Source organism: Peromyscus maniculatus, chromosome 12 (assembly GCF_049852395.1).
Source record: "Peromyscus maniculatus bairdii isolate BWxNUB_F1_BW_parent chromosome 12, HU_Pman_BW_mat_3.1, whole genome shotgun sequence".
Classification (NCBI taxonomy): domain Eukaryota; kingdom Metazoa; phylum Chordata; class Mammalia; order Rodentia; family Cricetidae; genus Peromyscus; species Peromyscus maniculatus.
Window position 1 is genome coordinate 10,254,554 of NC_134863.1, and position 27,728 is coordinate 10,282,281.

The 27,728-nt window shown below is 42.5% G+C and overlaps 1 protein-coding gene across 1 annotated transcript in view; it reads left to right on the plus strand.

Moving 5' to 3' along the window:
* LOC143268193 (uncharacterized) overlaps positions 1-27,728 on the plus strand; it is a 91,691-nt gene that overhangs the window by 63,507 nt on the left and 456 nt on the right. The window contains exons 19-28 of the mRNA XM_076549336.1: positions 4,626-4,696; positions 5,431-5,455; positions 13,755-13,789; positions 14,597-14,621; positions 17,644-17,778; positions 20,521-20,588; positions 21,941-21,965; positions 23,980-24,020; positions 24,404-24,434; positions 25,873-25,932. Coding sequence (XP_076405451.1) covers positions 4,626-4,696; positions 5,431-5,455; positions 13,755-13,789; positions 14,597-14,621; positions 17,644-17,778; positions 20,521-20,588; positions 21,941-21,965; positions 23,980-24,020; positions 24,404-24,434; positions 25,873-25,932 — 516 coding nt within the window. The remainder of the gene's footprint in view (positions 1-4,625; positions 4,697-5,430; positions 5,456-13,754; positions 13,790-14,596; positions 14,622-17,643; positions 17,779-20,520; positions 20,589-21,940; positions 21,966-23,979; positions 24,021-24,403; positions 24,435-25,872; positions 25,933-27,728) is intronic.

The window sequence follows — 27,728 nt, forward strand, 5'->3', positions numbered from 1 at the left end:
TGGTGTCTTTGGAAGATCATCAGTTATTGTGCCCTGTTCTTGTATAATATGGATGGCTGGTGACCACTCATTAGAACAATATCTTGTAATATTTCTCTCAGTAACATGTGCTAGTTTATGATTTGTTTCTGAGATTGGAGGGATGTTAATCTGAGTATTCCATTGTTGCAACAAGTCTCGACCCCACAGGTTCATAGTTATGTTAGCCACATATGGTTTTAATTTTCCTCTCTGTCCTTCTGGACCTATACATTCAAGCCATCTTGCACTCTGTTTCACCTGAGATAATGTCCCAATTCCTAACAGTTGAACGTTTACCTCCTGAAGAGGCCAAGTTGGATGCCAAAATTCTGGTGCAATTATGGTAACGTCCGCACCTGTGTCTACCAGACCAGACAACAAAACACCATTTATTTTTATCGTTAATTTTGGTCTTTGTTCATTAATAGAAGTTTGCCAAAAAATTTTCTTTATGTTTTCTCCTGAATTTTCTATTCTCTCTGTTTCATCATTCTGACCAGCATGATTTATTCCAATAGGCATTTGGTTATTTAATCGCTCTCCAGAGCAGGCATTTCCTCTATGGCTGCCGGAAAGGTTTGAACTGGATTTGCACTGGGGGCCTGCCTGAGGCCCCTCTGGGAGTTTCCCGAAGACTGAGGCAAAGGATTACCCTGTCTGTCCTTTGTTGATCTACATTCGTTGGTCCAGTGTTTTCCCTTACCACACCTTCTGCATACTCCAGAAGGAAGGGGCATTCTGTTGCCATTGTTCCTTGAAGAAACATTGTTTCTGGAAATGACCTGTCTACAGTCCCTTTTCAAATGTCCTTGCTTTCCACATCCAAAACATCTAACACTCCTCAAACCTTTTGAAATTACTTCTCCTACCCATGTATCATCATGCTCATCAGCTTCAACATTAATTGTTTCTCTAATCCAATCTTCCATAGGTGCAGATCTTGCCCTTAATGGCCTGATTATTCTTTTGCATGCTGCATTCGCATTCTCAAAGGCCAAAGATTCAATTATTGCCTTACCAGCTTCTGAATCCGAGACCGTTCTCTTTACTGCTGAAGCCAGTCTTTGTAAAAAATCTGCAAAAGACTCTTTTGGGCCTTGTTTCACCTTTGTAAATGACTCAGATTTTTTTCCTGGTTCCTCAACTTTGTCCCATGCATTCAAGGCTGCCGTTCGACATAAAATTAGGGTTTGGACATCATATAAACATTGTGCTAGTGCTGAAGCATATTGGCCTTCGCCCATAAGCTGATCCTGGCAAACTTGTACTCCTTTATCCCTCCATTGTTTTTCTATGTTTTTAGCCTCCTCCTTAAACCAAGTCAGAAATTGAAGTCTCTGGCTGGGTTCCAGAACACCTTGTGCGAGGTCCCGCCAGTCCTGTGGTACTATCCTATTATATGTTGACCAAGTGTTTAACATTTGCTTTACATATGGGGAATGCATGCCATAAGATACTATTGCCTCCTTAAACCTTTTTAAATCCAACATTTCAATTGGAGCCCAAGTATTTTGTGTAGCCATTTGATCAGGCATCTGCTGTACTGTTACAGGATAAATTAAGGGTGACTGTGTGAAAACAGGCTTTCTTTCTGCAACCTTATGATCCCGACTTGAAACAACTTCACTGTTAATTTCTTCTGTCTGAATTTTTACAGGTTTAACAAGTTCTTCTAAAGCTGTTATCCTGGCACTTAAATTGACTATCTTTTTAAATATTAAAATGTGGATAATTATAGTGATAAGGTGCATAATTCCACCAATACTAATATTATATAGTTGTTCCATTGCCAGACTGCCTAAAATTTCGAACAAAAACCAATTTTCTTCTAATGTACACATAAAACCCATTTGTTTTTTAATGTGGAAAAAAATTCTCTTTTAGATAGTTTCCTTTAAAATATCTGATATATTATGACTTACCAAATCTGCGTAGAACAGTAGAAATCCGAGGGGATTTTCAAAGCAGCCACCTAGTGTCCCAGGTGTAAATCCAGAGAGAGAGAGAGAGAGAGAGAGAGAGAGAGAGAGAGAGAGAGAGAGAGAGAGGAAAGAGAGAACGCACAAGAAAGCGTAGCCGGCCAAAGCTTAAATGCAGCCACGTGTTCCCTCTTGTGCCGAGTCAAGGCTTGGGTCTGGCTTCCTTAAGCTCCGACCACGTGCGTTGGCTTTACAGGCAGGGCCCTGTTCGGCAGGGCAGGTCTGAGTTGTTTGTAGCACCGGCTTTAGGCAAGCTGCTCACAGACCTAGGCCCGGGCTAGAAGTTGCTACCTGGACTAGGAAGCCGGCAGCTCAGACTAGGAAGCTGGCAGCTCGGACTAGGACGCCGGCAGCTCGGACTAAGACGCCGACCGCTTCCTGCCGCTTCCTCCGCCGCCTGCCACCGCCTGCCGCCCTTGCGGGAAAGCGGACTTGCCGTCAAGCCAAGCGGTTTTTAATGGATTCTTGTCACGTTGGGCGCCAGATGTTGATGTAACCAACCGTCTTATTAAATAAGAAACACAGAAACAATGTAAAAGAGAAAGCCGAGAAGTCAGAGCTCAGAGCTAAAATCTCACCCTTCCTCCTGCTGTCCCAGCTTCGTGAAAAGAGACCTACTTCCTGTCGGTTCGTATTTTTAAAGTATGTTGTTCTGCCTTCTCATTGGTTGTAAACCCAAACACATGACTGCCTCATCACTGTCTGAATGTACAGCCCCCTAGGTCTTAAAGGCATATGTCTCCAATGCTGGCTGTATCCCTGAACACACAGAGATCTTATGGGATTAAAGGCATGTGCCACCACCGCCACACTCTTGCTATGGCTCTAATAGCTCTGACCCTGAACACACAGATATCTATGGGATTAAAGGCGTGTGCCACCACCGCCACACTCTTGCTATGGCTCTAATAGCTCTGACCCCCAGACAACTTTATTTATTAACATACAATCAAATTAATATTTCAGTACAAATCAAAATAATATTTCAATACAATTAGATTACCACCACAGCCCACCAGCTTAGTTTAGTTGTATCTGTAAGTCTTCCCATCATGGTCTTGATGCCCCTTGCTCATAGAATTACTCTTCCCTCTCTTCGACTGAACATGCTTGGCCATGGCTCTCTGCATCTGTTTCCATCAGTTACTTGATGAAGGCTCTATGATGACAGTTAGGGTATTCAGCAATCTGATCACCAGGGTAGGCTAGCTCAGGAAACCTTTCCACCACTGCTAGTATTCTAAGTTGGGTCATGCCTGTGGATTCCAGGGAACTTCCCTGACCAGGTTTCTCCCTATCCCCATGATGTCTTCCTCTATCAAGTTATCTCTTTCATTGCTCTCCCAAGCTGCCCATCCCATCCCCTGCTCAACTGTCCCATTTCCCTATGCCCCGATCCCATATCCCTACTTTCCATTGTCCCACCCTAACCCCCAGGTTTCTCAGGAGTTCTCATCTATTTCCCCTTCTGAGGGCGTTCCTCGTGTCCCTTTTAGCATCCGCCTTGTTACCTAGCATCTCTTGTATTTACTCACTCATTACCAGAAGTAAAGCAAAGTTAACCAAACTACAACCCACAGCTCCATAGAAGATAGACAAATATTTTAAATGTATGCTGATATGATTCCTTTTCATCAACCTCACTGGTTATGTTGAAGGATAATTTTGCATCCAACTGAAATTTCAGATGTGCTAACACCTGCTGAATGGATGTCACTCTGGATTCAAAGTTTCCTATTTCATCTTTCAAAATGGTCTTTGCTTCTCCTAGTAGTTCATGGGTTTTTTTCTTGAGAGTGGCTAATGAAAGCACTCTCATATATCACTAGGCATTTATCTGCCAACATTCTATCGTTACACATCTTCTAAGTCCTGGAGTTTCTTTTGTATTTCTAGTTCTAGTGCTCTTAGCTTGTGATTCTCTTCCTAGTCCGTGCAAATTTCTTTATGTTTTTTGATCTTGGAGTAAAATGCTGACATCCTATACAGCTGCTTCCTTCATAGTGATTCTCTTCTTTCCAAGTTGAGAGTTTCATGTGAGACATTTAGAACATAAAAGATTGTATTCCTGCCGTCCTCATCTGTCAAGTCTTTCCTGAAATTGGAATGATAAAAATTGTAAACACACACACTAAAGTTTAAACACAAGTTTGGCCACAGGGAAGGATAAAATTCTTCTTTCCAAGGAAATCGATGCCTTCTCTAAGCCCAATGACCTGGATTTGAAACTCAGAACACACATGGCAAAGGAGAGAAACAGATCCCACAAGCTATCCACTGACCTCCACACGTAAAACGAGACCTCACAAGTGGCCCTAAACAGAATACATGTGAAAATGTTAATTTAACAATACACAATCAAAGACAGATTATTTTATGTTGCTTTGGGTGTCCACTGTCTAGAAATGCAACAAATCTCTTACTCATATCTCTCCTGGTCTTTCTCTGCTTTAATTTCCTTCAAGGGAAAACGGTTCAGCAGCTGCCCAACCATCCTGTTCAGTAGGTCTAGTCACATGTCCTAAGTCCATGCACTTTTACCCACATCAAGCAAATATGCTACATAGGTAGGAAGCAGGACCAAGAGCTGTCAGTCTGCAAGCTCATGACTTTCTGTCCCCCTAGTAATACCGGAAAATGATGAAAACACACTTAGACGAGATGGCCACACAACGACAGAAGAAAATTCGTCGGAGGTAAGAGAGCCTTTTTCTCTCTAAAATAGAAAGGTTACTTTAGTGATCTTATGTTTCAGAGGATATCCCACTGAACAACAAAACTGAGCAGGCATCATGGGTATTAGAGAGTTAGTTTGGAAGGGGAGAAGAAGAATTGTACCAGCCTGGTCCAAACTGAATAGAGCATCAAAGCATCCAGTGTTAATTATCAGTCTTGTGAGCAGGCCTTTTCTTCTGGAGAAAAAAGGTTCTCTTTAGATAAAACTTAAAGTTTTGGTTTAGAAGTTGTCAGGCACTTCAGATCCCCTCAATTTCCATGCAGTATGTTCCACAACAGTCATATGGAGCAAGCTTCCTATGTCTAGTGTGGGGTTGCAGGTGGTTAGCCTTTTAACACATGAGCATTAGTGTAAATAATTGAGGCTACACTGTGGCAGGGTTAATTTCATAGCAGGATCATAAAGATGCTCCAGCATGTTGCAGTGTGGCTTAGGGAACATGCAGCAGAGACCAAACAGATAGTGCCTCTTGATCTGGTGTGTGAACCAGCAAAAGTGGGAAGTGGTACAAGTGAGGAACCCCAGTTCTTTTGTGACACCATCATATGATATACTAAAACAGAGTCTTTTATTTGAAGACTCTTTCCCACTTTGATTGCCATTATATCATGTTGATATGTATTTCAAGGACCCTTGCAAACAGAAATCATCATGACCTAGGCCACATACTATTTTCTTTCCTTTACATTTCAGGTGCATTGCAGAAACCAAAGACGAGGTATGTATTATGGAATTTTTTCCTAAGACACGTTTTAGGAATGAACTGTTTAAATACTTGGTATCCTTATATCTAACCAGGCACTGTGATCTATGCCACCTATTGGGAAGCATTTGGACCGTATTTTTTTAAAAAGTGGGTCTCTAAGTTAAAATAAATAGTGGAGGTATTTGTCCATGTGCACTGGATTCAGCTATGATGCCTGTAGTTAGTCTGGAATGGTGTACAACAGGCTACATCTAAATCTGTTTTTCCCCAAGATAGGTATCCCAATTGCTCAGTCCAATCTACAGGGACAAGCTGTTGAATTACCATATTAGGATACACGCTTGACCTTTATAAAGTATATATGTTCAAAGCCCATCATATGCAGTACATTTATTTGTTTGTGTGCTACTCTGTGAAAGAATAAACCAAGGCACAGAGATAAGTGATGAGGCTGTCCATGGAGATGAAGAGACCTTCTATAGCCCCAGCACTTGGTAATCCCTAACTTGGAACATCCCAGTATCTGCCTTCAATAGGTCAAAACTGCAGAGATCAGGACCCTGTAGTGACTACCACAGAGAGCCCAGGGCATTACTTCTCATCTACATACAGACATTCCGAAGAATGAAAGGTTAGAAAGCTCACAGGCTTCTAGTCAGATCACTGATTCTGAGAATGGGAAACAGATACTGCATGGGGAGATGGGGCAGGTGTCCAGTTACCACTTGGCTCTGGATCTATGCTGACACATTTTCCTAATAGGAAGACATTTTTTAAAGATATATTTATTTTTATTTTGGGTATGTGAGTATTCACCTGTATGATTGTATGTGCACCATTTGTATCTATGATACATATGCAGACTCAAATTAGCTGTATGGTTTCTAGCAACTGGAGTTATAGACTGTTTTGAGCTGTTTTTTCTGTGTTAGAAACCAACCAGACCTGTGTCCTCTGCAGGAACAGCAAGGGATGTTAACCTCTGGTCTCCTTTGCTCCTGGCAACAGGTTTTTAAATGTGACCTAGACTCTGGGCTCCAAGGGTCTTCTGCTCACTGGTAGTCAGTGTCCATACTGCCTGTGAGTGGGAGCACTAGGGGGACCACAGGCAGCAGGTAGGAGTGAGAAGAGCATCATTATTTGCAAAATGGTTTCTGTGTATTTGCTCAAGCATGTGCTATGAAGGCCTTTGGCAAAGAAGAGCTAGTTCTTGAGAGAGAATGTGGTTATTGCATACCTACCATTTCTAAGGCCTTGAGTTTGAGCTCCCAGTAAGCAAAAGATGTGCTGTGGTTGTATAGCTTTATAAACCGATGGGAGAATTTTATGTTCAAAGTCATCCATTTCTACAAAGTGGCATTGAGATCACTGTGGGCCAGAGACCGTTTCTCTGAAAAAGGGAAAAGAAAACAACAGAGGGGAGTAGGACTTCGTCCATTGCCGGTGTGTTTCTGTGTGGGAAAAGATTCTGGAGAAACAGAGCTTTCATGAAGAATGGATGAACAGCACCTTGCAAACTCACATGTAGCCTGTGTAGACTACCATTCTGTTAGCTGAACTCAGTTCAGACTGTCCACACAGTTTCAGGGGACATCTGTCACCTACAATGGCACCAGGCTGCTTTTCCAGCCTCTTCCTGTAGAGGGTTTATCCAGGTTTGGTGAGATTAAAAGAGTTTCCTTTTCTCCCATCCTCCATGTAAAAACTTGGTTTAGATTGACTTGGAGCCTGGAAGCATTGGTACCCTCCCAATTTTGTTCCGGAGGTTCAGACTCAGTCACTGAGAGGCCAGTGGCAGGTTGAGGATGATAGAGGAAGGTGCTGTTTACTGATCCAGGAATCCCACAGCTCACTTCGGATGAAGCTCACACTTGGAGTCAGGGACTGCCTGGCAGAGCATGTCTCCTGTCAGTTGTTTCTGTCAGGAGAGGTCGTCACTGGCACACAAATGCAGCTGTTACTGCTCCATTGTGTGAAATGTCACAAGTTTTCAAAGCTTCTTACCTTCCTACCTCCCATGGACAATGCCATACATTGTCCATGAGATGTACTATTATATAAGGGGTAGTCAAAGAATGAAGAATAGCGGTTCTCCAGTGTTCTAGAGTAAATGAAACAGTTTGTCTGAATTCAGTTACTCCTGTGTAGCTGAAGTCTTCTGGTATCTCACAGACATCACAGGGCACTTCTGAATGCCTGTGCTTTTTCCTACAGTATACATTACAAAGATCTGTTTTAGCCTAGTGAGTCCTGTGGGTAGTCCTTAAGAAATTCTTAGGGTCTTAGTGAACAGCGGTGAATGGAGCCATTGCAAGGGTGTCATGGGCTCTAAGAAGGATTAGAGTGATACCACTCTGCTCTGGCACCACACTCACAAAGTGTGTTCAGTCATGGGGCTCTTCCTTCTGTATTTCCACATAAATTAGATTTTACTTGTCATGTTCATGTAATGCTTAACTGGTTGTACACTATTCAGTGATCCTCCTGAAGCACAATCTCACTCTGATGACTGTACCCGGAAACAAGCAATCAGATCAAATGTACAAACACACAGTTGTTAGTTTCCTCTGTTTTTCTGCCATGAGGCTGACATGAAACTCTATTCTCGATGCATTCCCAGTTTCTCCTTTATTGAGAGAATTCAGCAGAGACAAGCTATACCCCATACAGATGTGATGATACCAGAATTCTGTAAATTTTATTCTACAGAAACAACTGATAAGAAAAAAGGCATGTTGTGAATTCTGTAATTCTGTCCAGTTGTGTAATGTGGTGATAATCATTTTCTTTCATATGTAAATCTAGAGAGAAGTTTAAGACAATTTTTCCTATGTAGGTTAATACTAATATATCTAAGTTTTCAATGTAAACACAGCTAAAGAATTTAAAATGCATCTGATGTCACCTTCGGCTCTCATTCAATAGCATGAACCAGTGGAAACTGAGGCTCATTAGTATGAGTCAGGGTGGCTTCACCTGCTGTAGACAGGAATGGGTGGACCACCCTCTAATCCTTTCTCCCACATGTGGGTAATGCAGATGGAGTAGAGCTGATGTTCCTCAAGGCACATTGTTCCAATGTCACATGACTGAGGGTGAAATTCAACTCAGTGAATTTGGATCAGTGTACCTGGTTTGAATCAATGAGCAAGGGTCCACTAGTGGTCATGTTATGCATTGTCTTTGAGTTAGGAATGTGGTCAAGATTTCATTAAGGACAAGGAAAATAGAAGGTTCTTGTTCTATTCCAATTACAGGGACATGATGGAAAGTGAGCAGAGTGTGCTATTAAATGTGCTTTGCATATCCTCCTCTCCTTTGTACACATTTCCCCAGAACATTTATTCTTTTTTTTTTTTTTTTAAGATTTATTTATTATGTATACAGCATGTGTCCCTGCAGGCCAGAAGAGGGCACCAGATCTCATTACAGATGGTTTCGAGCCACCATGTGGTTGCCGGGAATTGAACTCAGGACCTCTGGAAGAGCAGTCGGTGCTCTTAACCACTGAGCCATCTTTCCAGCTCCAATCTTATCTTTTTTTTTTTTTTTTTTTTTTTGCTTTTTCGAGACAGGGTTTCTCTGTGTAGCTTTGCGCCTTTCCTGGAGCTCACTTGGTAGACCAGGCTGTCCTCGAACTCACAGAGATCCGCCTGGCTCTGCCTCCCAAGTGCTGGGATTAAAGGCGTGCGCCACCACCGCCCGGCAGAACATTTATTCTTTAAGTCCGTGATACTACCAAACTTTCAGGGTTTGGGATTCAGTTACTAGCTCTGCATTTTACTTCTGCCTGTCTGAATAATTTATTCAGTTGTTGTTAAAAATTCCTGTGAAGATAACCTAAAAGGGAATTGGTACTTTTTTGAATATAGTCTCAGCTTATAGACTGTAACACGGGGTAATTATATATACAGGCAGGAGTCTGTGGCAGAGTCCCATTATAACCTGTCAGTGACCAGAAGATTTAATGCTCATGCTCAGCTTACCTTTTTATATATCCTTGATCCCTTCCTAAGCCATGATGTCATGCAGAGTTCAGTAGTCTTTCCACCTCACCTAAACTAAACTGCTCTAATCTCACACTTGCTGCCCAGTACTGGGTATCATCCAATTGACTGTTGAGATTCACCATGACAGTGCCCATGAAGTGTTGTGTTCACTTTGTGTCCTTACCTGTGATAGATCCACTGTGTCTGGGGAGGAACAGTATTCTCTTTTGTACTCTAAGGAACCTGTAGGTGATAGTCTAGCAGAGTAAGCCCAATGATAAAGGAAGAACAGAGCCCTTCCATTTCTTCCTTCAGGACTTGTAGCAGTCCATGCATAGTCCTCTGTTCACTGTTAACTCCTGCTTCACGTGGCACCAACAGGGTAGAGTGCTGGGTAAAATGGCTGTTTAGTCTGACACAACTACCACATCTGCAATATACTGGCAAGGAAGGGCCTAGTGTTAATGTGTAGCTCATTCCCAGCCTATGCGCCTCATCCTGGACTGCCATGCAGGATGACTGAGGTGTAGAGGAGGTCAGAGACTTTTCCTTCATCCTTGAACCTCTGACCTTATGAGTGAGCAGGGATCTGATCTCTGACCCCTGCCTTGGCTCTTTTTCATGCATTCTTGATTCTGATTCCAAGATACAGATGGTGCCTTAGGAAGTTCCCATAAGCTAATACCCATGTTCCAAGAGCTGAAGGACATGAGCAATTGGGGAGCAACCTTCTTGACACACATCTTGCCACAGGCTGTGATTGTCCATAGTGTTCTGTGTATTCGTGGCTTTCTTTTGGGAATTTCAAGTTGCCCCACAGAGATCCAGGACCAGTCTCCACCCCCATAATCCTCCATCTCTCTCTTCTCTAGCCACTTTCTCCTACTTCTGGAATGCCATGTTGACTCTAGACTCTGTACCTAGTAATACATCAATGTGTGACAATTCCCTTATTTCGGGAATTTTTTCATGGTGTTTCATACTATAAAACATTTCTCAGAAGTGTCCCCAGAATGAGTCTCTATGTGTCGTGTCTTTTATATTCTATAATTTTCTCTTCCTCCTTCTCTAAACTTATCAGTCACAAGAAAAGAGTCCGGAACCCAAAACTTCTAGTGTACTACATTTACAGAATGACATTTGAATCTTACTAGGTCATCTGGCTCATCCCTTCACCTGATGGGCATAGGTAGAAGGCTGGTTGTGTGCAACTGAAGTTCTTGAACATGTAAAGACAGAGACGTTAACCAGAGTCAGCTTGGAGCAGTCACATAAACAGAGTGACACAAGGCACAATAAGAAAAAAAAAACTAAGTGATCCATGCAACTACATGAGCCGGGCAGTGGTGGTACACGCCTTTAATCTCAGCACTCAGGAGGCAGAGGCAGGTGGATCTCTGTGAGTTCAAGGACAGTCTGGTCTACAGAGTGAGTTCCAGTAAAGGCGCAAAGCTACCCAGAGAAACCCTGACTCGAAAAAAAAAAAAACAACTAAGTGAAAACACATACATAGACACACCAAGACACACCCAGGGACACACACATATACACACAGACACTATACACACAGACAGATATAGACACAGACACACACACACACACACACAAACAGAAGAACATTGTCTGAAATCTTAGGAAGTGTGACAACAGTCAAGTCACTGACATGTTATGGTCATTTGGACCAAACACCTGAAGCTGTGACTCCAATTATTAGAATATCTGCTCCCTACAATGACCTTGTCTTGAATTTACCTGCATCTATATACTGATGGCAGCCTCGTGTTCACAGGCCCCCATTTTGCATGGAAAGGATCACCTCTGAGAAATGCCTAGCCTTTGTGCCTTCTCTAAGAGAAGTCTCATGTCTTTGGTCTTCACCTTGCCAAAAATGCACAACTTATAATCATTATTTAGGAGTTTTGGTAAGTTTAAAGGGCTTGCAGATATATATGTATATGTTTATATATATACATATATATATCACAAAGCTGAAGTGTTATAAAGACCAGAAAACCATGTTCATAAACACATGTAGATTAGCCATTGTGCATTGTTCTTTCATAAAATATGCACCACATATGATGAATTATTGCAATTTATCTCATTATTCATACTTACCAAGATTGCATCATTTTTACCTTTGAGAGATAATGTAATGGGACATGAACATTCACTTTTAAATAGTTGTTTAAAGTTAAATACATGGTGTACAGATACTCAGAAGGTGATTAGACTGTGCACACATTGGTACCCTGTTTTGTTTTTAATTTTTTAAATTTTTATTTTATAATTTAATTTAATTTTACATATACCCATGGATTCCCTTGTTCTCCCCCCCTCCTGCCCTCCCCCTGCCTTCCTCCCAGCCCCCCCCCCCATTCCCATCTCCTCCATGGCAAAGACTCCCCTGAGAATTGAGTTCAACTTGGTAGATTCAGTCCAGGCAGGTCCAGTCACCTCCTCCCAGGATGAGCCAAGTGTCCCTGTATAAGCCCCAGGTTCCAAACTGCCAGCATATGCACTGAGGGCAGGTCCCGGTCCCACTGCCTGGATGCCTCCCAAACAGATCAAGCTAATCAACTGTCTCACTTATCCAGAGGGCCTGATCCAGTTGGGGTCTCCTCAGGTATTGGTTCATAGTTCTTGTGTTTCCCTTCATTTGGCTATTTGTCCCTGTGCTTTTTCCAACCTTGGTCTCAACAATTCTCGCTCATACAAACCCTCCTCTTTCTTGCCAATTGGACTCCTGGAGCTCCACCCGGGGCCTGGCCGAGGATCTCTGCATCTGGTTCCCTCAGTCATTGGATGAGGTTTCTAGCATGATAGTTAGGGTGTTTGGCCATTCTATCACCAGAGTAGGTCAGTTCCGGCTGTCTCTCGACCATTGGCAGTAGTCTATTGTGGGGGTATCTTTGTGGATTTCTGTGGGCCTCTCTAGCACTTTGCTTCTTCCTATTCTCATGTGGTCTTCATTTATCATGGTCTTTTATTCCTTGTTCTCTCTCTCTGTTCTTGATCTATCTGGGATCTCCTGTTCCCCTAAGCTCTCTTTCCCTCCACCCTTGCCCTTCATTACCCCCACTCACGTCCAGGTTGTTCATGTAGATCTCGTCCATTTCTCTGTCATTGAGTGATCCCTATGTTTTTCTTGGGGTCCTGTTTTCTAGGTAGCCTCCCTGGAATTGTGAGTAGCAGTCTAGTCATCTTTGTTTTACATCTAGTATCCTCCTATAAGTGAGTACATATCATGTTTTCTTTCTGAGTCTGGGTTACCTCACTCAGCATGATTTAATCTCCAGTGCACATATAAAAAAGTTCAGACAATTCTATGCACACCCGTAACCCCAGCATATTCAGGGCCAGAGAAGGATGATTCTGGGTCCTGATGACTATTAGTTTCAGTTTAGCTTCAATGAAAAACCTTGATTGAAGGAAGGAAGACAAAAGTGAAAGACCAGGATTGTTATAATTTACATTTTTAATTCTTTGAGAATTTAATGTGACTACTGTGTTTACATCATTCTATCCCACCTTCTCCTCAATCCATCTCATCCCATGTCCCCCCTTCAAATATATGAGTTCTTCTCTGATAACTACTATACTTACATAAACAGAGGAGTTCATTTAATGTTGCTCTTATATATACCTATGTGTGCTCTTGTATGTTTAGTGCAGTTAGTTCAGGATTAGATAACTTATGAGGAGACTTACCTCTGGAGAAAATTCATCTCTCTGCAACCTCTCTGTAGCTCCTGGTCTAGGGTGCCATATCAGTAGGGGCTGTCATGATGCAGGTCCTATTTGGGGAACTGTGTTGAGATTTCATGGGCTATATCATCCCTGCCATGTCTAGAAGACACTATCTAGCAGCATATGTCCTGTCCCTCTGGTTCTTATAGTCTTTCCAATCCTCTACCAAAATGTTCCCTGAGCCTTAGGTGTGGGGGTTATCTTATGCATCTACAATTTGGGATCCCACAATTTGTCTTCTGACCTCTACATGCAAACTGAAGCATACCAGTGGTCACTCCAAAGAGAATACCTGTGAAGATTTGTATTTAATCTTCAATCTGATAGATTATTTTATGTTGCTTTAGGTCCCCCACTGTCTGGAAATACAATTCTGTTACTCATATCTCTCCAGGCCTTTTTCTGTTTTAATTTCCCTTCAAGGGAAGACAGTTCAGCAGCTGCCCAACAATCCTGTTCAGTAGGTCTAGTCACATGTACTAAGTCTATGCACTTTTAGTCACATCAAGTAAGGATGCTGCATAAGTAGGAAGCAAGACCATGAGCTGACAGTCACTTTCTGTCCCCTTTAGTGCTACCTGAAGAGACAGAAATAAAGGTGGAGAAGGTAAGGGGGCCTTTCTTTTCTCTAAGATAGAAAGGTTATTCTAGTGATCTTATGTTTCAGTGCATATCCCATTGAACAATGAAACTGAGCAGGGCATCATGGGTATTAGAGAGTTAATTTAGGAAGAGGACAAAGTGGAATTGTACCATCTTGGTCCAGACTGAATCAAATCTTCCCGTGTCAAGTGTCACAGTCTGTATGAGGGGGGCTTTTCTTCTGGAGAAAAAAGGCTCCTCTTTAGATAAATGTGTGTAATATTGACTCAGAAGTTAACAGGCATATCATCTATTAAGATGTGTGTTTTTCCTTAAGGGGCCTCTCCTATTTGTTTTCCCATCCTGTCATCTAGATGGAATTTGTGTTGTTCCCCAAAAGTCTCAATATGGTGGGAAGCTTCATGCATCCAATATTTGAATATTTGGGGTATAATACATTTAAAACATGTGCACTCGTGCAAATAATTGGAGGCCCCCTCTTAGAAGGAATTAATCTCCCAGGGCAGGTTGTTAAGTTGGTCTGCCATGCTGGGATGTAGCTTAGGGAGCCCTCAGTGAAGGCCAAACAGAAGAGGTGCTCTGCTCTCACTTTGAGTCAGCATTAGTGTGTGATGTATTAGTTTTTGTCACAAAGTACGTAGCCCTGGTTTTCTGTGACATCATCACATAATGTATGAATACAGTCTTTTTTTTAATGTCTTTTTCCTATCCTGCTTTACACTATGCTGTGTCATAGGGTGAACTAAAGAGCTATGCAAAAAGACTCTGTATGACCTGAACCTCAAAGTGTTTTCTTTCCTTTCAATTACAGGTGGAGAAGAGGAAATTTAATTGTTGTATGTATTACGGAATCTCTCAAACACATTTTAGAATTGTTTAAATGCTGGCTGTCTTTTCTCTGGCACACCAATGTGATATAAGACTCCTATTGGGAGTGAAACTTGGGAATTTAAGCAGGGAAAAGGCAATGCCCTAAGTAACGAGTCTTACCAATGTGTCTACAGTCACTGCTTTCAGTTCTGATGCCTCTAGTTATTTTGGCATTTTGTGTACCAGGCAGGGTCTAAATAGATTTTTTTCCCAATACAGTTATCCCTATGACAGAGTCCACTTTCCAGTGACAAATTTGTCAATTCAAAAAGCAAGATACACATTTTACCTTAAAAAAAAAAGTGTTCAAAGCTCACCGTACAGATGTGTGATAGACTTGGTTTTGTTTTGTTTTTTTTTTTGTGCATTTCTCTGGAGAATGATAGCTCAAAGTGTATGGATAGGTCATCAGTCTTTCCAGTGGTAGAGCTCAGGAAGTACTTTTTATTTTGTCAAGGGCTCAGGGATACCTATGTGAGAGGCCCATCTTCCCAGCATCTGCCTGCAATAACCCAGCCCTAGGTAAACAGCAGACAATGATGAGCACCAAGTGGGCAGAAAGCCAGGCAGTACTCTTTAGCTGCCTGCAGACACTCATAAGTATGATAGATGGAAATTTGTAGATGTAACCAACCGTCTTATTAAATAAGAAACACAGAACCAATGTAAAAGAGAAAGCCAAGAGGTCAGAGCTCAGAGCTAAAACCTTACCCTTCCTCCTGTGGTGGTCCTACCTCTCTGAAAGAGACCTACTTCCTGTGTGTTTGTCTTGATATAGTCTTTCTGTTCTGCCTTCTCATTGGTTGTAAACCCAAACACGTGACTGCCTCGTCACTGCCTGTAAGTACAGCCCTCCAGGTCTTAAAGGCGTGTGTCTCCAATGCTGGCTGTATCCCTGAACATACAGAGACTTACCTAGCTCTGCCTACCAAGTGCTGGGATTAAAGGCATGTGCCACCACCGCCACGCTCTTTTTATGGCTCTAATAGCTCAGACCCCAGGCAACTTTATTTATTAACATACAATTAAATCACATTTCAGTACAAATAAAATACCACCATAGAAAGTCCATATGTTTGGTCAGATCAGAGCATTTGACTATAGGAGAGACTGCACTGAAAAATAGGTCGGATGTGTGTGATAACTGGATTTATGGAAGAGATGGCTCATTCCAGTAAGAACTATTGTAAAAGCTTAACAGATTAGACAACATTAACATGAGCCCAAAGAGCCACACAATTTATAGGCAATGTCCACTAAGACCTCCAGTCATCCCTTCATTCTTGAGCTGCACTGGATCATTCTTTTGGCTATCTATACATCTTTAAAGGTGAGCTCGAGTTTGTGTTCCAGTATTACTTCTATTACTGGCAGTCAGTCTCCCTGCTGCCTGCTGTTTCTGAGCACTCAGTGGAATGATATAAGCAGCAGTGAGTTACACAGGCAGAGCATGGCTGGGTATCATCATTCTGAAGATGCTGGCTGTGTTAGAGTAACCTCACAGTCAGATTTGTCAAAGAGGGTCAATGGGCAGGAATGTAAAGACCAGTTCGGTTTAGTGTGCTTCTAGCATGTGCACAACCCTGGATTTGATCCCAATGACTGTATAATATGTGCCCATTGTGGCACACTTCTGTAAACCCAATTCTTCAGAGCTAGAGTGAGGAGAACCATAAATTGAAACTCATCCTTTTATACATAGGGATTTTCAGCCTGATCTTGCATTAGAGGTATTTCTAGAAGTTTAAAATAATGGTTAGGGGATGAGCTTGACTCAATTGCCCCGTAGAGTCTGTGGGTAGAAGAGTGTGTAGAAACTGGACTTTGATGAGTCGAGCAGAGCAGCTGTGGTGCACACTTGGTGCTAATACAGACCCTGCCCTTCTAGCTACATTTATCTGGGTTGTCCATACAGTGGCTGAGGATATTTGTCATCTAGAAAGCCATGTGCATACTTACCACCCAAATGCCAGACTGCTTTCCTTACCTGGTCATGTTGAAGACATCAAGGAAGGCTTGGCCAATTGAAGGGAAGTTTCATTTTTGTCAAACCATCGTGCAATAACATGATGTAGAATGATTTGGACTCTGAGTATTTCTAAGGAATATGCTCGAATCTATAATCTCTCAGTGGGGTTCCCTGGCAGTCACAATTAGTCAGTGGGAGGGATATGACAGGTTGAAGATGCAAGAGAAGAGTCACATATTTGTACTAAGCCAGTGCCCTCCAGTGACTCCAGTTTTGAGTCAGGGATTGGAAGGTAAAGAATATCTCTCTCTCTCAGGCTGCTCCTGTCAGGGGTTTGGTCACAGTGACAGGGGTGTAACTAATGTGGTCCTAACGGTGAAAAGTCGGGAGTGCACACAGTTGTTTACTTCTCAGTCATGTAAGGCTATTAATACCGTATGTTCTCTGTGAGCTACAAGGACCACAGGTGAATAAAGAATGAAAGTCAACAACAGCCACACTTCCCATGCTGGATGCAATGGATCGCTCTAAATTCAGTCACTAGCTTCTAGCTGAATTCCTCTGATATTTAACAAACATCATTGGAGTATTTCTGCTGTACATGTGCCTTTCCTTATGATTTACCATTTGTAGTTCTCTTTTAGACTAGAAAGTATCATGAGAAGTCCTTCTGAAACTTCCAGTGTTTGGAGAAAAGCATGGAAGAAAGAGGAATCGTATGAACAACAGTGTATTCATGCGATTGTCAGAAGGAAGGGCTGCCATCTGGCACCAAACCCATACAACACATTCAGTCCTGCTCCTTTTGTATTGCACCAGCCACGTAAATGCAGACAGTACCTATATTGTCTGTATACTGCTTAATCACAAAATGTGATCTTCCACAAGCAACACTCTTGACACTGATGACTAGCTGGAACAGGAAATTAGACCATATTTACAAACACACAGCCATGATTAGTTTTCTGGTTTTCTGCCGTAAACTAACATAACTCTCCCTGTTGTGACTACATTTTCAGTTACTTCATTCTTTAGAAGATTTTGTAGGAAAAAAATTATCATCCCTCAAGTTACGGAGGAACCTCCAGCTACTCCAGTTGCTGTTCCAGGCAGTGGTAGCGCATCTGATGAAATAATACAAACCCAAGAGGAAGGTACTGTACATATTGAGGCTTTGCTTCCATTATATGTAGTAGTCAGTTATCCTCTGTGCCATAGGTAAAACTGAACAGATTTACCAGAACTTTCACTATCTGAAATATATCAGTGTATCTATCTCATCCCTAGAAATACAACCATAGAATTTTAAGAGGTATTTAAAAAATTAAATAAAAATAAAAGTCACTTTGGCTCTCGCTGAATACTATGAACTAGAGGAAAGCTGGGGCACATGTATAAGTTGATGTAGCTTCACCTGATATGGGCAGAAACAGGTGAGTAACCCTATCTGCTACTTAATCTGTGGGAGCCCGTTCTGGGGTTCCTCGTGGCTTTACCCAGCAGGTCCGAATAGAGGATGATCAGGACCACGGGCCTGAGTGCAGGTGTCTGAGATGGTCTGCACTTGGCTGTGCTGGGGGAGGAGGTCTTTTGCTCCACCCCTTGGCGTCTCTATAAAAACCCTGGGCAAGAGACAGTCGGGGCCCGTTGAAATAGGTTCCAGGCCCTCTCGAGGCTATCCTTTATTTTCTATCTGTTTATCTCCGCAAGATTCTCCGCTATAAATCCTTCTATCTAATATTTCCTGCTGATCGCACTCAAGAAAACTCTAGCAAGCTGTGGGGGTGGTGGGTAAACGCCCCACATTAATCCACATGTGGGTGACACAGATGGATTAGATCTGAAGAGTCCCCAAAGTAAAGTGAAATTTGAAATATGTAACAGCCTTCTTGGCCAGGTTCAATGGGAAAGGGTCCCAGTAGTGGCCATGTCACACCCTGTGCTTGGGAGTGCGAGAAAGCAGGAAAGAGATCTGTAAGTACGAGGAAAATGGGAGGTTCCTGTGCTTTTCCTCTTTCGGAAGCAAATGATCCATTTTATAATTCCATAAAATATATACAACCTATCAAAGAATCACAACCATGTCCTCTGAAAAAGACAGATGACCTTTACCTCAGCCATCTTTCCAGGCTGTCAAATGTTTACATGGCAAGCCATGGCATCTGGCATAATTCCCTGTTTGGAGCAATCCCAATTATACATTTTTGTTTGACTATTTGTGTGTCTATTTAATCTTATGATCTTCCATTGAGCCTTTTCAAACATCCTCCGTGCTGTCCCTCCTTTGTTCTGTTCTGCCATCCCTTTCCCCACTCAGACCTCCCTCCCTTTACTCCCCCTTTTCCCTTCATGTCACCTGTGCTCCCCCATGACCCCCTTACTATCTTCCTTCCTCCTTACCAATTAATGTTCCCTTTCTAGTCTCCTGAACTCTATAGGTTCTCCAAGTTAGTATCTAAATCTTAAATTTCACACTACAATCAGATGAATATTATGATAATGTCCTTTTAAAGCTACCAACTAGAAACTTTGAGTTTTAGTAGCACATTACTACATATTTCATGTTTTCAAAAATACCTTATGGTTTTTGTTGTTAATCAGACATTGCTATAAAATGGTTTTACTACCTTGAAGTTGATTATTGCTCCTGTGTGTTTTAAATCTTCAGTTTCTTTAGTGACTTTGTGAATGAATTGTTTACAATGATTATTCTCTTCCTCGTGTGTTTCTGGGGGTTTTCTGTAATAGTGAATTAGTGATTGGAGTGAGTTTTAACTGCATACAACCAGCAAGTATCCTGTCTTTGTCATGGGATTCTACTGGTCTGTGGGGGAGAGCTTCAATACACTGGAGGGTACAGAATTCTTAGTTTAACCTTCCTATGTGAACAGAACTTCAGTGTCCATGGGAAAAGAAATAAAGCCTCATGTCTTGATTGTTCAGAACCGTGTGTGTGTGTGTGTGTGTGTGTGTGTGTGTGTGTGTGTGTGTGTACATTGTCCTCCATTTGTGTGAATCTTAGATTAACCAAAAGAATGTAGGAAGTGTGTAAATTATCTCCATGATACTCGTTTTATTGTGATTTCATTTTATGGAATGTTTGCCCCAGAATATACCTATTACCACAGGAAACCACTGGAAAAATATGGTCTGCCAATGCTTTTAGCAGATGACTTGGGAAAGTGCTTTCTACTCCAAAGAGAAAAATTACATTGCTCTATTAGCCTACTCTAAAAATAGTATCTATTCCAGAGAAAAGCTGTGCTGCTCCAACACAACAGCATTTAAGGTTTTCCTTTCCCTGGGATGTGACTGCCCCTTTATGGTTCATGCACTGAACTAGGGAGTGGAGCATGGTGCCACTAGAGGTTAAAATGCTAATTCAGTGGTTCATTGAATTAGCTTCTGGATTGCTGTGAGCCTTGTTTTGTTTCCAGCATTCTGAGTTACCCAGATGTGCTGCAGAGGGGACACGTTATCATGGTCTTTATTTTCTCGTGTTCACCAATACCACTCCATAAACCATATTCCTTTTGGTACCCTGGAAAGTGTGTACTAGATGGCAACTTAGCATAAATTAAAACTCACATTGTTTCTTAGTTTTAGAAGACCATCCGTCTGGTCTTCAAGTGATTGATAGGAGTAATGGGAAGCTTGTACCCTTGGAAGACTTTTATTGTCTTCTGTTCCCATCAGCACACTGCAAGTGTTCCATTTTCCATTTTTTCCCTGCTTCTCGTTGACTCAGTGCTTTCAATGAGGATGCTCCAGCAGCCCCTCGGTCTAGCCTCGAGAGCATAGCCATACATATAAGCCTGTTGTGTAAGCTAAGCACTGTTCTCTAAGGAAGCCATGGCCCACAGCACCAGTGATGAACAGTCACTCTCTCTTCCTAGATACTAAAGATGCCCCTGATATTAAACAGTTATTTTCTAAAGAGGAAGAAATCGACCATTCTACTGAGGTAAGGTGGACTTTCTATGACTGAAATAGAAATGTTGCTGTCTGACTTTCCTATTTTATTTGAGTTTGCCTATTAAAATATGACAGTATGTATATATACTATGCTGTGTTTTCTGGAATAGTAGAATAGTTCCTTGCCGATGGACACCTTATGAGAAAGAGCATTTGTGAATGGCACAGTCAGGGTACAGAATATATGCTATCACCTGTCCCTCTGGAAAACAATGCTTCTTCTTTAGATTATTTTGTGGTTGGTGACTGAAGGAGGGTTAGAGATACATCATTCTGAAAAATATCGTAGGTTTGTCACAGATATATCTTTGTTTTGCCAGCCATTAATGTTGGCAGTGAAATAAAGGCTACACAACTGTCTCACCATGCAGAGGACCTAGTCCAGTCCCATGTAGGCACCACAGCCATTGATCCAACTTTCATGAATTCCCTCTTGTTTGTTTGGTTGTCCCTGCGTGTTTCCACATCATGATCCTGATGCACTTGCTCATAGAATCCTCTTCTCTCTCTTTGACTGGACTCCTGGAGCTCGGTCTAGTGATTGGCTGTGGATCTCTGCATCTGCTTCCATTAGTTGGAGAAAAGTTCTGTGATGACAGGGTATTCACCGGTCTGATCTCTGGGGCAAGCCAGTTCAGTTCAGGCACCCTCTCTACTATTGCTAGTAGTCCAGGCTGGGGTCATCCTTGGGGATGCCTGGGAACTTCCCTAGCACCTGGTTTTTCTCTATCCCCACGATGTCTCTCTCTATCATGGTATCTCTTTCATTGCTTTCCCCCTCCCTGTTCCAGTTCAACCATCCCATTCCCTTATGTTCTCATCCCCTATCCCCTAACCTCCATTGCCCACTCCTCATACCCAGTTTACTCATGGAGATCTCATTTGTTTCCCCTTCCCAGGGCAGTTCATGTGTCCCTCTTTGGGTCTTCCCTGTTAGTTAGCTTCTCTGGGGTTGTGGGTTGTTGCCTGATTACTCTTTGCTTTATATCTAGTATCCACTTATGAGTGTGTACATAACAAGTTACCATCTCTGGTGCATGAGCAGGCTTTGTGGAGCCCACTACCTATGATGGGATACCTCGTGCAGCCTTGAGGCAGGGGGGAAGGACTTGGACTTGCCTCTACTGAATGTGCCTCCACATGGGAGGACTTGCCTTCTTGTGGGAGGAAGTGAGGGGTGGATTGGGAGGGGAGGCTGGGGGCATGGAAGGAGGGAAGAAGAGGATCTTTGATTGGTGTGTAAAATGAATGAAAAAAATCTTAATTAAAAAAAAGAGAAAGACATGTGCCTGTATGCCCCATGATGTTACCCTCAAAATGTCTTTGTTTCTATAATTTCAGGGAGCCTGGGAAGAAGACCAAAGCGGTAAGTATTGTTTAACTCCTTGGTGAGGAAGAATGTAAATGTTAAGATAGGTAGGGTGTCCCTTACTGTCTTCTCTTTGAAAGGCCACCCAACTTGCTGTTTCTGGAGAGAGCAAAACAGTCAACACGACTTTTTAAGGGTGTTCTAGATGCCCTTGACAGCCAGGTTTCTGCATAGATTTCCATGAGGCTGTGTGCATAAAGAATATTAGGGTTTCAGGTGCTTCAATGTCTTGTTTCCCTGCATGGGTAATGGTCTATGGAGGACATAGTTTATGCTCCCATTCATACTTTAAATGAACTTTATACTTTATTAGTTCATCTAGTCTTCATGACATTTGTGCTTGGGGATTGTTATAACCCCTGCTTCAGAACAAAAATGAAGAATCTCTGATCAAAGTCAAAAGCAGAAAGTTAAAACATGAATCCATCTGGGCAATCCATTGCTCTTGCTTCCGTGGTTGAGCCTTAAATTCATTTAAGAAAATTTTGAGAGCATTGTCAGCAGGGCTGAGGGTTTACCATGTGGTTCAGAGATGCTGCCTGTCCATGACAAATTGCCTCCATGTCATGTTAACTGCATATTAAACTAGACCACATCCACAGATGCTTGAAGTCACTTGTGTGAAAAATCCAAAGACTCCCTGCTGTGTCCGGTCATTTCACACAGACCTTTGGAGTTTAAAGCAATCATGTAGGACAAGGCGACTTACTTCTGTAGATTTTGGACTCATGTCTTAGAAGCTGTCCCAAAACAAAACAAACACACACACACACACACAAAAAAAAAACAACTGAAATATTATAGTACACTTTCTAATAGCACTATGAGCAATAAGATTTTCCAACCCAGCTTGTCAGTAACCAAAGCAGATCAGTTGAGCAGCCTGTGCAGTTCTGAGAAACACCTGTTGGTGACACATAGCAAGTGTTAACAATCACACATACTGTGCTTTGAAACTTTTTGTTTTTTGAAATTAAATTATATCATTTTCCTCTTTCCTCCCTCTGACCATCCCCATGCGTCACCCCCTTTCTTCCTCGAATTTATGACCTCTGGCCTCCTTCCCTCCAACTGTAGATTGTAGTTACATGTGTGTGTGTGTGTGTGTGTGTGTGAGAGAGAGAGAGAGAGAGAGAGAGAGAGAGAGAGCATTTGTGAGTGTGTGTGAGTGTGTGTGTGTGTGTGTGTGATATATTCCTAAATATATAGATATAATCCACTCTTTCCATACAATGTTATCTGTATTATGAGATTTCAGAGCTGACCAGTTGTTGTTGGAAAACCAACTGGGCTGTTCCCAGGGGAAGAGGATTTTTTTCTCCCACTCTCCACAGTTTTGGTTGCAGCACTAATGTTCTAGATGGAAGGTTCAGGCCAGGCCCCCCACAGTCACCTGATCTCTGCATTTTTATTTGTTGTAGTTTTCTGTTATGATTTCATTCTGTTGCAAAGAGAAATTGTTCTGTTGGATGGTAAAAGCTACACTGACCTGCAAGTATAGGATAAATATTTAGAATACAGTTAGAAATTATGCAGCTTTAGTGTTATTATTTTTATTTTGAGACAGGGACACATTTATCACAGGCTGCCTCTATCTTGCTCTATGGTTGAAGCTGAGGCCTGGTCCTCCTTCCACTACCTCCTGAATGCTGGGATTATAAGGGTTGGGGATTTAGCTCAGTGGTAGAGCACTTGCCTAGCAAGTACAAGGCCCCAGGTTCGGTCCTCAGCTCCAAAAAAAAAAAAAAAGCAATAAGTATATGCCACAAAGTGTGAACCAGCTAGATTTATTTTATATTGTTTAAAGTGGCTTTAATTGAGGAACAAGGAACCTAGGTCTCATATTGATCTGTTTTATTTTTTCTTTTCTGGAACATCCTTCTACACTGGAGGATGGCCCAGCAGCAGCCCAAGCTATCTCCATACACACGTGTGCACATTGAAAATATTCCCTGAGTGTTTTATAATCATTAGTTGCCAACATCCTCACAGTTACTCTGTTTTCTCCTAGATTTATCTGGTGCTATTAGTGTACCAGAATCCAGACAAATGGTAAGCATACCTTTGTGTGTCTTCTGTAGAAATACAGCTCTATTTGGGTTCCATGTGTGTTACTTTTTGAAAGACAGTTTCCTTTGTGGAGTTCAGGGTCTCCAGCTCTCTGGTATCGTTGACATCACCATATTCATTAAAATTGAAACATAGAAGGAGTTCCCTCAGAAACTCCTTTCCCTGTTCTAGTAAGGATTTGCTTGCAATGTTAGTGGACTTGGGAGGTACAGTGCCAGGAAGGAAGGCTCTTTCCGTCTCTACTGGTGTCATATGCAGCACCAGTAGAGCTCTATTTCCACCGGTCTCTAAGTCATCCAGAGAAAACCAGACCATTGTGAAGGATACAGTATAGCCCAATCTTAACAATGCTTTCTTTTTCATAGTTGCAGATCACATCTGTTGTGTTTGGAAATCGTAAGTATCTGAAATCTCTCTCTTGTTCAGGAAATACCTTAGTGTTTCATTCCTAAGAAGCCTGAATCAGGATTCCTGTTGGAAAGGAGAGTTGAAAGTTAAATGATTAAATGGTTCTGCCATAGAGGCTCTGTGGAAAATCCCAAGAAGAACCTGGGTCAACTTTGTGTGAGCTGGTGTGGCTTTACCTGGTACACTATGTCCTGATGTTCTTGCAGATATAGCCCAAGTGGGGGACACAGATGTTGAAGAGCATCAGAATATCAGTAGTAAAGAAAGCTTTCCTAGTAAGTAACAGCATGCCCTGTTGGAGTTGATAGGAGAGGATCCAGGAAACAGTAAGGTTGTACCTTCTGCTTGGCAGGCTAAGGCAGTATGAAAGGTATCAGTGAGATGTAAATTTGCCTGGAGATTTAAATACTACTCCATCCAGGCATAATGGTAAAGAGAGGTAGAAGCAAACATACCAAACCCCACTGTCAATGGGAGTTGGAGAGATGGCTCTTTGATTAAGAGCATTATCTGTTCTACCAGAGGACCAGATTTGAGCTCCAGCACCCATAGAGCTGCTCACAACTATCTGTAACTCAGTTCCAGGGTATCTCATGCCCTCTTCTGATCTTGCCTGGCATTGTATGCATGTGATATACAAGCATTCATATGCAGGCAATGCAGATGAAACAAACTTAGAAATAAAAGTATGGTCTTCACCGGAACACCCATCCTTCCTGCCTCTGTCCCCGACAACGCTCCTAGCCATCAGTTGTAATCAGTAGCGTTCCTCGGAAATTGTGTGTATTCTGAAATATGTGTAGTCTGGAAATATGTGTATATCTGGTGCTCACTTTTGATTGGTGAGTTGTGATAGAAGAAACTGTCAGTGGCTCACAACTGTCGGTAGTCAATGACATGAACCTGAGTACAAAGGTCTTGTAGTGTGGGCCCAATAATGCAGAAGTGAATCCTCTTCTGGCTGGTCCTGCAGGACTTATAACAGTACCTCCATGTTTCCATTCAGTCTTCTTTTTCCTTAAAATATTGAAGTGCCTACTTCTATTTATTCATTTGTTTGTTTGTTTATTTATTTATTATATATACAGTGTTTTACCTGCATGTATGCCTGTGTGCTAGAAGAGGGCACCAGATCTCATTATAGATGATTGCGAGCCACCATGTGGTTATTTGGACTTGAACTCAGGACCTCTAGAAGAGCAGCCAGTGCTCTTAACCTCTGAGCCACCTCTCCAGCCCCCATTCAGTCTTTATATAAAAGACAATCTTATGGGTGGGTGGCAGAGTGAGTAGACTGGCCTCACTGAAGCACCTTCCATAACCTAAGATGTCAAGGAACCAGTGGGAAGCTGGGGCTGATCTGGTGTGAGCTGATGTGGCTGTATCTTCTGTAGGCAGAATGAGCCACTCTGTTGCTTTCTTCCAGGTGATGCTCCTGAACTGCAACTCAGGGAGTTGGGAAAGGAGTCAAGTCCTATAGCTCCAAGTAGGTAACAACATTGCATTCTGGGTCTACTCTGTCATGTGGACATGGTGTCAGTGGGGACAGGGACAGGAGGAAGCCTGTGTGTGAGCTCATTTCCAGCCTGTGCTCCTCACACTAGACTGACCTGTAGGGCAAATGAGTCAAAGGACACATTGACACCTATCTTGGAGCTTCTGACCTAGTACTTGAGCATGGATCTGGGACTCTGTGGTCCAGATAAGGCCTCCTTTCCAGATATTACTAGTTCATCATGGATGTACAAAATCCCAGGAATTAAAGTGCATGGCCACTTGTATTTTATCTCTTGAGTCCTCTCTGACTTATCCTCTGTGTGTCAGAACCTCAGTTTCCTGCCATCTCATCAGATCACCTTGCCATATCTTCCAGTGTGTTCTGTCCTCTAAGCTGTCTGAAACTGATACGGCTTCATGCTTAGTATAGTTCTCACCTGTCTCCACGGGTCTAGAGTATGAATCAAAGGAGATTATATTCCCCAAAGGTCTTTTATGGAACCCCTGCAGTAAGGTGAGGGTCTTTCTTCACTGCAAAGTATGTCTGCCTGCCCTGTACCCTTCTACTTCTGATGGATTGATTCTGCTTGTGTAAACTCAGGGACGACTCTTTCTAATCAATGTGTCCACAGCGATGAAGGAGCCCACTTCACCGGCCACATCATTTGACCACTCTTCTGTCCCTTACCTAGAGCCTTCTCCACCCTCCTCCCTATTTCCTGAGTGGAATGGCGGCTCTGCACGTTATGCCCAGTAATCCATGAAAGTGTGTCCCTGCTGCCTTGTTCTTGATTCTGCATACCGAGTTGACTGGCCCACCTGATCGGACCTAACCTAATCCATCATGGATCCCTGGATTCATTCCTGTTTTATGCATAAGTGTACCCAGTTGTCTTCCCCTTCCCTTGAAATGTGGCCTCACCTGAGTCCTTTACAGAGTTTATGGGAGAGCCAAAATCCCAATAGGAAGTGTATACAATGGGACATTGCTTAGGGACATGCCCAGCTAGACACAATTGAGTCTTACCAGGTCATCTAGTCACACCATTACTTGTGGAAAAGAGGTGAAGTGCTGTTCTTGCCTAGCTGGGGAAAGCAGGGAGCTGAACAGAGTGGGAACAGGGATGCTAAGCACAACACAGTTAGCAAGCAAAGCTTTGTTTTTGATGTGAAAGGAGACCCAACATCCAAAAGTTACAAACAACAGAACAGCAGCCAATAGAAAATTGTCCCCAACAATGTTGGTAGCATGGATGGTGGCACATGTGGGAGCAGTCACTCACCTAGGATGGCCAACCTGGTCCCTGCAAGAAATACCCAGCAGTGTCCCAGAGCTTTGTTGTGGGGTATTGTGTTCCCCAAAATATTGTGTACCCTAATAAACTTATCTGGGGTCAGAGAACAGAAAAGCCACTAGATACTTAGGATAGGCAGTGGTAGCACACGCCTTTAATCCTAGCATTCCAGAGGCAGAAATCCATGTGTTCAAGAATACAGCCAGGCATGGTGACTCACGCCTTTAATCCCAGAAAGCAAGCCTCTAATCCCAGGGAGTGATGGTAGAAAGCAGAAAGGTATATAAGGCGTGAGGACCAGAAACTAGCAGTGTTTGGCTGGTTAAGCATTTGGCAGGTTAAGCTTTTAGGTTTTGAACAGCACAGTTCAGCTGAGAGTCATTGGGATATGAGGACACAGAGGCTTCCAGTCTGAGGAAACAAGATCAGCTGAGAAGTTGGCCAGGTGAGGTTAGCTGTGGCCTGTTATGTATCTCTGATCTTCCAGCTT